This window comes from Populus alba, chromosome 6 (assembly GCF_005239225.2).
Source record: "Populus alba chromosome 6, ASM523922v2, whole genome shotgun sequence".
NCBI classification, from domain to species: Eukaryota; Viridiplantae; Streptophyta; class Magnoliopsida; order Malpighiales; family Salicaceae; genus Populus; species Populus alba.
In genome coordinates, this window is record NC_133289.1 from 7,799,934 (window position 1) to 7,810,416 (window position 10,483).

At 34.6% G+C, this 10,483-nt stretch overlaps 3 protein-coding genes across 3 annotated transcripts; 1 reads left to right on the forward strand and 2 right to left on the reverse strand.

The window, feature by feature from the left end:
* Nucleotides 1-2,880: 2,880 nt before the first annotated feature.
* LOC118048415 (copper transporter 6) lies at nucleotides 2,881-3,327 on the reverse strand. Its single transcript, XM_035058078.2, has one exon. The coding sequence runs from the start codon at nucleotides 3,325-3,327 to the stop codon at nucleotides 2,881-2,883; it is 447 nt and encodes a 148-aa protein (XP_034913969.1).
* A 1,573-nt stretch (nucleotides 3,328-4,900) lies between these two features.
* Nucleotides 4,901-5,896, reverse strand: LOC118048416 (copper transporter 4). Its single transcript, XM_035058080.2, has one exon. It carries the CDS (start codon nucleotides 5,644-5,646, stop codon nucleotides 5,200-5,202), a length of 447 nt encoding a protein of 148 aa, XP_034913971.1. The 5' UTR covers nucleotides 5,647-5,896; the 3' UTR covers nucleotides 4,901-5,199.
* Nucleotides 5,897-9,129: 3,233 nt separating this feature from the next.
* LOC118048417 (16.9 kDa class I heat shock protein 2) lies at nucleotides 9,130-9,927 on the forward strand. Its single transcript, XM_035058081.2, has one exon. It carries the CDS (start codon nucleotides 9,324-9,326, stop codon nucleotides 9,744-9,746), a length of 423 nt encoding a protein of 140 aa, XP_034913972.1. The 5' UTR covers nucleotides 9,130-9,323; the 3' UTR covers nucleotides 9,747-9,927.
* Nucleotides 9,928-10,483: the final 556 nt, after the last annotated feature.

Genomic DNA, 10,483 nt, shown 5'->3' on the forward strand with positions numbered 1-10,483 from the left:
CACGGTCCAAAAATCCTAAAAAATTTGTTAAACATTTGTACGAGTCCTACAACCTCACTTAGAAAACCATTTCTTAAATTTAAACTTTGTTTAACTTTAATCAAGATTTAAAAGTAAAATTGGTAAATTCCTGTCAATTTGAATAATAAAATATTAAAAAGTTGCCAGGCAAGAGGTTAAGATTGGTGTTGTTGTCTTTAGATAGAGCATTGTTGTTAAGATAGTCTACCCGATCCTTGGAGAAATGTCTCATCGCTCTAAGGAGACCAAGCTAATTCTTTTCAAGATAAATTATACAATTATACTAGTGAGACCAAGTTGATCCATTCTAAGATAAGTTGTGCAATTACACTAGAAAAACTGAGTTTATCCCATACTAGGAAGGTTGTTGCATTGTAGAGATGTCATGTCAATCCTATATTTGAAGAGTTGTACAATCGCATTAGAGAGACTTTAGATACTTACATTTCAAAGTAAATTATGCTATTGTATTAAAGAGACTAAGTCGATCCATTCCAAGATAAATTGTGCAATCATACTATGAAGATTAAGTCCATCCCATCATTAAAAGATTGTAAAGTTATTGACTTGGAGAGATGTTGTTTTCAGTTCTACCATTGAAGACTTGTACAATTACACAAGGGAGACTTTATATCCATCTATTCTAAAATAAATTGTGCAATCGCATTAAAAAGAATAAACTGATCTATTCTAAAATAAATTGTGTAATTATACTAAGAAAACCGAGTCCATCCTATCCTTGAAAGGTTATAAAACCATTGCCCTGAATATCACTTAAATAAAAGAAAACATCATTATTATGAATAATTTAATTCATATATAAAAAACTTATATTTCTAGTTATTGAACATGACTGGTGGTTGATGATTAATACATGTAAAAAGTCTCATTTTGTGGGTTTATAGGCTTTTCGATGTTTAAATAAGTATCTTTTTGAAAGAAAATATAAGGATATTTTAAAGAGAGATTCTGAAAATAAATATATCATAGAGAATAAAGATTCAAAACCCTCCTAAAAATCTAATAGGTTTTTATAGTTTATTATCCTCACCTTTTTATCCCGGTGAAGACTAAAAGGTTTCTTTTTTCTTGATCACATCCCAAACTCTTATGTATTAAAAAGAAAATATCTCTAATTTATTTAGAGGGGAAAAATATCCCTGATTTTATCAGATGAAAAGTATCTTTGTATGTATGTGAGCTCAACATTTAACTGATACCAGGAATGCTGGGTTATCACCTGGTCTCTGATTCCTAAAAAATAATAATTCAAATAAAAGCAAAAACACCATCACTTATAATTCAAATTGTTTCTGTTTTCTTAAATTGAAATCATGTCTAGCAAGAGTCACTACTAGATGTGAGCCGCACGAGACTGGAATAAAATGTCATTGATGTTCCTACTGTAGTTTATTGGATATAGGTGAGAAGACAACTTATCTAGGGAAGCAATTGTATATTATTATTCAAAGTCGGTTACTAGGGATTCAGGGCTTTGCAAGTATATATGATGAGGAATTTCATGAGAAGAACAACCTGCAATACACAAGAGATTGAGCTCTTGTATAACATGACAAGGTCCAAACTCCATATGGCAGAACACTTTGTGCAGAAAGCAGCTAGTCATTTACTAGCCCCACTTATTAATTGATTATGACTTTTTAAGAGGTCGAGCATTGAAATGGCTGTCAGCTAGCAATGGAGAGCAAACCATAGGATGACATGTGGTGTTCTTGCCAAAGATTATCCTTAATAGGTTCCCAGGAAAAGCACTCTGAAAAAATACAGATGCCAATGAGGCGATTGAGCAGAAAAGTTCCCCTATCAGGGAAGTGGGAACCAAAAAAATATACCTTGCTTTTCAATGTCTGCTTTGTGTACAAGTTAATTTATCTTGAAGGCCTTTGCCATCCTTCAGAATCTGGATGTTGATATTCATTACTGATAAATTCTGCAGGTTGGAGACAGAGTGCTTGGACCTTAGTCTGTGCGAGGCTAGGCACGCTTGCCAATCCTCAAGCTTCCGATTTTTTACAGCTAGAAGGTCTAGAAATCCACCCTTCATCCTAAGGTCTTGAAAACTCCCTTGTGGGGGCAACTGGGAAATAAAATAAACTTCCCTGGCATTTGCAAGTGTAAAGCCACCCGAAACTTTTGATTCCGATTTTTGTCTCGTATTGATCCTTTACTCAACTTGTACAATAAAGCAGTCCCACCAAAGTAAATACCGCAAGTTGTTTGGAACGATTACCGTGAGCTGCTAGGAATTCGTTGCTAATACCACTTCGTAATATAATTGATGGACTTTCTAACTTAAACATATCAAGTTAGAAAAGCTAAGATAAGTTTAGAAAAAAATCCCGTGTCTGAATTTAAGATTAATGCTCGGGAAAAATGATCCACCATATGGATTGTGGATTCTGGAGGTACTTCTGCAATCGATCCCAACGTTGACAGATTCGAATCCGAAGTTTAAGATAAAATTCCTGAACCAGGCAGGCCAACAGAAGAATCCAAAAACTCCCATAAAATTATTTACGGTAAAGTCTTTTTCGAAGAAAAAACAGCTTTATATTGAAAGATCAAAAGCTTAAAAACCATGTTCAGGAAGGATGCAAGCAATATATCAACACATTCATTCATATTGGAGCAATCGACTCATGTTCAGGATACGATCATTCATCATAGGGTTATATAAACACAAGTTTAACGGCACACTTTATATTAATTTCTGCAGCTTGAACCACAAAAGAGGGCGAAGAAAACAAACCACACGCATAAAGATGCTTGATCAAACATGCCAGACAGAGGAAACAGAAGAGAAAATACATGGCCAGTGAAATGAATACTGAATCATCATCAAACTTTAGGAGCGGTTTCGATTTGGCTGGCAATAGCAAGAGCACGAACCTTCACCAGGAAGAACCCAACGGTGTGACCAGCCACGGCTGCTATAAATATTCCAAGATTGAAAGACATGACAGCAAGCATGACCATGTAAGCAAAACATACTCGAACAGCATAAACACAGGTTTGAATAAGCGCACCCGCTCTGGGATTGTCGGTGCCTGTTTTAGCTGTCGGGGAGACCGAAAATATCTCGATAGCAGCAGCCAACAAGAACACACAGAAGAAAGCCAATATGTACATACCGAGGCTGCCGTTTGGCCATCCAGAGAATAGGATTATAGCATCTTTTCCCCAGTAGAAACTCGTATGCATCATCATGTCTGATGGGCTCATGTGCATGCCACCATCAGACATGGATCCAGGATCCATGCCATCGTGATCATGACCCTGAGACATTTTTTTTTTTTGGGAGAGAGAGATCAAGTATCAAGATTAGAAAGGGTTGATTTTGTGGTGATCGTATTCTCTTGGATGCATCTAATTTAAACAAGAGAGGTCAAAGCAAGTACAAAAACAAGAAGGCCTTGTTTTTTCTCTTGCTAATAACAAAAAACACAAGGGGTGTTAAAAGGTGATTAGGACAAGGAGAAAGATACAGCTTATAGGTCAAAAAGCGCGCATGACCAGCTTATACCTTTTTTAAAAATAAAAATAAAAATTAGCATAATAAACTTAGAATCTTGATACAATAATATGTTTAAAAAATATTTGATAAAATAATACATTTTAAACTTATTACACTTCTAAAATATACATTTAAATAATACCATCTTTCACAAAAATAATATTTAGATTAATATTGTAGTTTAGAACCACAATATTTATTATATATTTTCAGCTTTCCAAATAACATATATTGTGTTAAGTTTTTTTTCAGAATCTAGTATGTAAATTAAGATAATCATTTGTTTTAATGGATTTAAATCATGTAAAATCCTGTCAAATAAAAAAATAAAATACATGAGTGTAATGAGTCACAAAAATGATGGAAGAATTGAACATGTTCTCCTCAAGTTCTTAAGGTTTTATTTATTTTTTTTTATTTTAAAAGTATTTTAAAAAAAAATTAAAATTTTTTATTTTTTAAATTAATAGTTTTTGGTGTTTTTAAATAATTTTAATGTGCTGGTATCAAAAATAATTTTTTTTTTAAAAAAATTATTTTAATATATTTTCAAGTAAAAAATACTTTTAAAAAACAGCCGCAAATAGTTAAACATCAACTATCAATCCAAGACTTTGAAATAACCGATTCTCATTGTTTAATGGATGTAATTTTGAGAATATATATATTGGTTTTTATAAATTAGATGTGACAATAACAAAATTAAGGCATCACTTTCACTATGTAATGCCTAGTAATTTATTAATTTAATGAGCCCTTGAAAGCACACAAAAGAGTCCGAATAATAATAGCAAAATTTTATTTTATTTCATTCAAACTTCACCGCCTGCAACGTGCAGGTCCCGCTAAGTTGGTTGTTATATTCTAGTTGATTTTTTTTTTTCTTTGGGGTAAGTTTCTTTCATGATGTTCTTATTAATAGTTAATATAAATTATTTTTAAAAATTTTATGATTAAGCTAACTTCTGAATCATTTTTTTAATATAGTTTCAGAATCTTATTAACTAAGTGAGTAAGAGTTTAAATTTTATTATTTTTATTTATTTAATAAAAATTAAATATAAAATAATATAAATTCGTATAAATTTAGATTTAAAAATTTTTTATTTAAGAAAATATATTAAAAATTAATATAAATTATATTATAAGAATTTATATAATAACCTAAGCTATTAAATTAAAGTGATTGTTTGACAGCTTTTAAGATAATTTCAAGATTGAAGGTCATTCATTACTCTTCACGCCTTTACCTTTAAGTTTCTCGGCTAGTTTAGCCACGTCCACAATATGCTATACACCTAAATCTTCCAAGAAATATATGCACTTTTTTTGGGCCTAAAAGTGAAACCATGCCATTAGACTCTTAAACTAAATATATAAAATTGAGAATGTTAAACTTATAATCAAACATGCTCTACAAAGTATAGTCACAAAGCCAAGCACAAATCATTAAAATCTTGAATCACGCACGATTAAGTAGAGACTCGGGCTCTCTATCTTAGATTATTTCCGTGTTATTCACACAAATCTGCACCATAAAATGTCGGTCAGCTCTAAAACGTTACGCTTACCAATCACACAATATCACTCAGATCAATTCAACATTTCGATGGAGGAAGACCCGGACCTTTTTCAGACCCATATCAAGAGCCACCAGACTTCTTAGCCCGTCTCCCAAAAAGAGCGAAGCCAACTGCATGGCCACCCACTGCCGCAAGAAAGACACCTCCATTAAACGACATGACAGCGAGCACTACCATGTAAGACAGCCCAGAACGCACTGCATACATTCCAGTTTGAAAGAAGCCTGCAGCAGCCTTGTTAGTTCCTGGCTTGATGACACTGAAGAGACTGAACCCCTCCACAAGGACTGCAAGAGCAAAGACAAAGGTCAAGGCCACAGCATACATCCCAGTGCTTGAGCCAGGCCAACCTTTGAAAAGAATTTCTGTTTTATGGCCCCAAAAGAAGGTCATGTGCATCATCATTTTGCGGTGGGGATGCGTGAAGCCTAAGGTGTTCCATGCTTCTGTCAGAGAAGAAGATACGGTAGTACCGTGGTGTGGCATCATCATCTCATGATCTCCCATTTCTCTAGTGGCTGCGATGTTGGTATACTTTGGGTTGGCTAAACTATTCAAGACTCTGTGTGTGTGTGTGTGAGAGAGAGAGAGAGAGAGAGTGAGAGAGAGATAAGTGGAGTGGAATGAGATTCTATCTCTGTGCTTGGGTTTTTATATATATTGGTTTATAGGAGGACAGTAAGATTACGTTTCAGGTAGATAATGCAGAAATTACGTTCTTGAAATACCTTGCTTTCTACTTGTACATTAAAATGGGCACCACTTTTACAAGTTTCTTCTATCTTTCAAAAGGGCTTATCGTTATATAGAAGGGATTTTATGCTTTCACTTTTGGTGATATGGCTTGCTTAAAAAATGGAATGAAACATACTTGATCTATCTTTCAGTTCCCACAAATATGCAATTACTCGCTTGGAAGCAATCCATGGTCGAAAGTGAGCAAGAAATTAGGATGGTACTGGAAATGGTAGGTCAGGCGAAAAGAATGATGCCACGTAAAGAATCGGCTTGTGCGGCAAGACGCCTGCCAAGTGCCACAGCTGTTTGGTTTTAGTTCAAGAAAAACCACGTGCCTGCAGGTTCCTAACTTTCATCTCAGATATTCGTTTCCGGATCGATGCCACAAATAAATGAGAAAGAGGTAAGTATTTTCTTTTATTCATCGAAACCCTTCTATCTTGTGTTTCAAATCTCTCCTTTGTGAAAAAAAATAATTCTGTTAGGAGGGTCTTGATTGTTGAACTAATTTAATACTAGCTGTGTTTTGTTTTACTTCAAATTTAGAACATCTTCTTTGTGACAAAAAGAAATAGAAAACTTGGTTGGATGCTGAATTTCATAGATGATGATGAAGTTTAACATTCAATACAAACATTGTTTGTTTTGTCCTGTGTTAAATTTAGAAATATTTTTATTTACATTTAGTATCCTGAAAGTTCCAAAACTTCGAAAAATTAAGGGATAAGTTATTTTACATCGATACTCCTGGCAAATTGATATATAACTTCATGTCATTTTACATCGTTGCTGAATTGTAAGCAACAGTTGTTGGGACTTTGAGCAGAAATTGTTTGCTTTAAATATGTGTCTATATGCAGCAAAATATTGTAATTAAGTTAGAGAGAAAGCCACTTCTTCATTAAATTATATGCTTATAAACCGTGATCTCTTACAATAACATGCTTTTTATATAGTAATGTCTCTTTGTTTTTCCCCCCCAAAAAACAAAAAAAGTGATAACACATTTATTCGTTCCATGACTGGATCATTCATGTAGACTGTAGAGTAATGCGACAGGAGTTTCATCTTCATCCAAAGTGGATGAGTCTGGAGGTCTTATTCATGTCCTTCTTGGGAACTGTGATGGTAAGCACTCCATTTTCCATACAAGCCTTCATGCTCATAGCCTTCGAGTTCTCAGGCAACCTAAAGCTTCGAACAAACATGCCACCACTACGTTCGAAATGGTACCAATGGTCGGCCTTCTCTGCTCTCTCGATAATCTTTTCACCAATATAATTACGCAAATGACATTGCCTTGCTCTAACTCCACCGTCACCTCATCTTTTGTAAGCCCAGGAAGATCAACTCTGAACATATGTGCCTCTGGAGTCTCCTTCCAGTGTATCTTGGTGCTAACAAGGGGCACTGTTGCTTCGTAGGAGAAAGCTGGGCGTGGTGCAGCGAAAGGGGCTCCAAAGTGACTGTCATGATGGTAGGGACATTTCTGCAAGCACAAATTTGTCTAGAACTCGCAATTCAGTACTGCTCGATGCTGGGTCAGGGAAGCTACATGCAACCTGTACATTTATATTGCAAAACGAGGGGAATATCGTGGTTAATATTTGTCTTCCATGTCAGGCGAGTGGATGGTTTTTTTTCTGGGGAGAATCATCTTTATGGAAGTGTGGAAATAGAATAGTATTCTTGAATTAAATGATAGCGAGATATAAAGAATCTGGAATGAAATTCTGGTTGATTATACATGGCTGTCATTTCTGCATAATTCTATGTTCCTTATCAGAATAACAGCTTTCTTTTTTATTTATTTTTACTCTTTTTTTATGCCAGGGCTGCATCAATCCACCAAAATATATATATAATGTTGAGACTAAAAAAATAATGGTGGCAGATACCCTTTCCTGCTTGCTAGTCGGTGCTTATTTATATATTGGTGGTACATACCCTTCCGTGAAAAAATATACAAGGGTTGGGGACTGCAGTGTGAATTGTTTATTTAAAAACGTATTAAAATAATTTTTTATTTTTTTATTTTTGACATCATCATTTTAAATAAGAAAACACTAAAAAATTTAATTTAATATTTTTTAAAACAGAAAAACAGAAACTGTGTGAAACTGCAAGAAGGCCATGTGCTAGGTGGAGTCCTTATGGAAGGTGATGAGTGGAGCCCAAGCATAAAAGTTTTGAGTCCAATCCGTCGGGTCTCCAGAAGGCAAATAAAGTTCCTTGGACTTGCACAAGGAATCTCCCCTTGGGCTCATCATATAGGGACCCTAGCCAGAAATCATGATGGGCCTTGAATACCAAACTTGTGAATCTAAGAGTGTGGTTCCACGCCCATCCAATATCAGGCCCATAAATTAAGGCCTATACTTCCAGACCCGTCAAGTATAATAAATAAAAATAGTTAGTGTTAACCCAAAATATAATAAGTTTAATTCTTTCAAATATATATATATATATAAATGGCCTTCAAACTCAACGAAATGCTAATGGTAGTAATCCCGCTTACCTTTCCCAACTCCTCAAAAGTATTAATACAACAAAGAATTACGCTGTATGTAAAGAGCAATCTTTTTATTTATATAATAATGAAAATTAGCTCAAATTGCTCCAATTTCATAATTAAGATTTTTTTTTGTTTCTTTTCATAACCTTTTGTATTTTTAAAATTAATTTCTAGTGGTATTTTATTAGTTGCTCTCTGGATTCACTTCAAAAATAATATAAATACAAAGAAAAAAGAAAAGATGAGATTCATGACCCATAAAAAATTATAAGAATATCTTTATCTAAAATTTTTCTCTTTTAATTGTATCTATTTATTGTAAAATTAATAAATAATTAATAAAATATCACTAATTATTTTTTAAACACCATGGTGTGATTCTGTTCTAATAGGCAAAAAGGAAAAGAATTTATGATGGAGACTAATCTCAACAGAGAAATAAAACACTAGCTTATATATTGAAACAAAAAAGCTCATTAAGTTAATCAAAAGAGTGAAAAGCCCATCATTCTCATATGAACAGGATGATCAGGGGCGTCAGGTTGTTTAAGAACTTCCAGCATTAAACGTTCAATTTATTAACATTTGAAATTATTCACTTTATCCTGATCCAATAACCTAAAAGCCCAAAGGAAGTATCCAGAAGAAAAAAAGAAGCCATGATGAACATTCAGAGGATTCAAAGGACATTGCCACGAAGGATGAAGAAGCAGAAGGCCGTGGAAGGTTATAGATGAAGCATGGCACATCCAGACCTCATTCATATCATTCAAGAGAGAAGCGCCCAGAAACTTCAAAGACCCCACAACACTCCCTATTTATATGACCATCCCCTTCTTTGGATATCCATCATCGGTGAAAGAAAAGGAGTTGGCTTCTCACTTGCTAACCAAATTTTATCAAATACTCGAAACAAAAACAAGCTTTCATCATGTCTCTGATTCGATCAATGCTTAGCAACCCACTTTCCACTGACATCTGGTCACCATTTGGTTCAAGAACTAATGAGATATCAAGTTTCGCTAGCGCGCATGTTGATTGGAAGGAGACCCCAGAAGCTCATGTATTCAAGGCTGATCTTCCTGGGCTGAAGAAAGAGGAAGTGAAAGTTGAGATTGAAGAAGGAAGGGTTCTTCAGATAAGTGGAGAAAGAAGTGTTGAAAAGGAGGATAAAAACGATAAGTGGCATCGAGTTGAGAGAGGTCGTGGCGAATTCCTTAGGAGGTTCTGGTTGCCTGAGAATGCTAAAGTTGATGAAGTGAAGGCATCAATGGAGAATGGGGTTTTGACTGTTACGATTCCCAAGGCCGAGGAGAAGAAGCCTGAGGTCAAGTCCATTGAGATCAGCGGCTGAGTAAATGTCTCTGTCTTGTCATCCATCGTTTTGTGATTCTGCAAAGTTAATTTTATCAATGTTTGTGATGTTATATTTCTGCGTATGATCTTTGGTATGTATCCTTTGTCTTTCTCAGAAAATGCATGTTTGTGTAAACGAGATATTGTGGTAATAAAATCTGTTCTTAATTATACTTAAATTCGATTAAATTTAGATTAACAGAGAAATTAAAACATCCATTCAAACTGAACTACATTATTATATCTCTTAAGAGAGAAAAATATTTTCACATTTTGGTATCAATGAGCAAAACTCGATGATATTCACCGTTCTTTTTTTGATAATGATGATCCCATAACTAACAAAACACCGAGCCGTACGCAACACGAAAATACTTTTTATGTGCCAAGCAAAAACAAACAGTAAAGAAAAAAAAAATATCAAAAGGCCTGATCCAGCTTGCTTGGGCACACTCTTGGACGCAGTCCATGAAAAATCCGGATTTTTTGTGCATATATATTTATAAAACAAACCCCCAAGGAAAACAAAACTGGATATAGTAAAGCCATATCAAAAAAGGCAGACTGCCCAGCAAAGCATAATTAAGAATACACATCTGGACAAGATGAACAAAGGGAACAGGCTCCCTGCAAAAACGGTTCAAGCAAGACCGCAAAAGGACAAATAGTAACACAGGTTAAGAAAGAAACCAATCCACAGTCGATGGTGTCTAAGCTAACCCGTCAGCATCGTTA

Excerpts from the sequence above, each read along its gene's own strand:
- LOC118048415 (XM_035058078.2), bottom strand. The coding sequence starts at position 3,327 with ATGTCTCAGGGTCATGATCACGATGGCATGGATCCTGGATCCATGTCT.
- LOC118048416 (XM_035058080.2), bottom strand. The coding sequence starts at position 5,646 with ATGGGAGATCATGAGATGATGATGCCACACCACGGTACTACCGTATCT.
- LOC118048417 (XM_035058081.2), top strand. The coding sequence starts at position 9,324 with ATGTCTCTGATTCGATCAATGCTTAGCAACCCACTTTCCACTGACATC.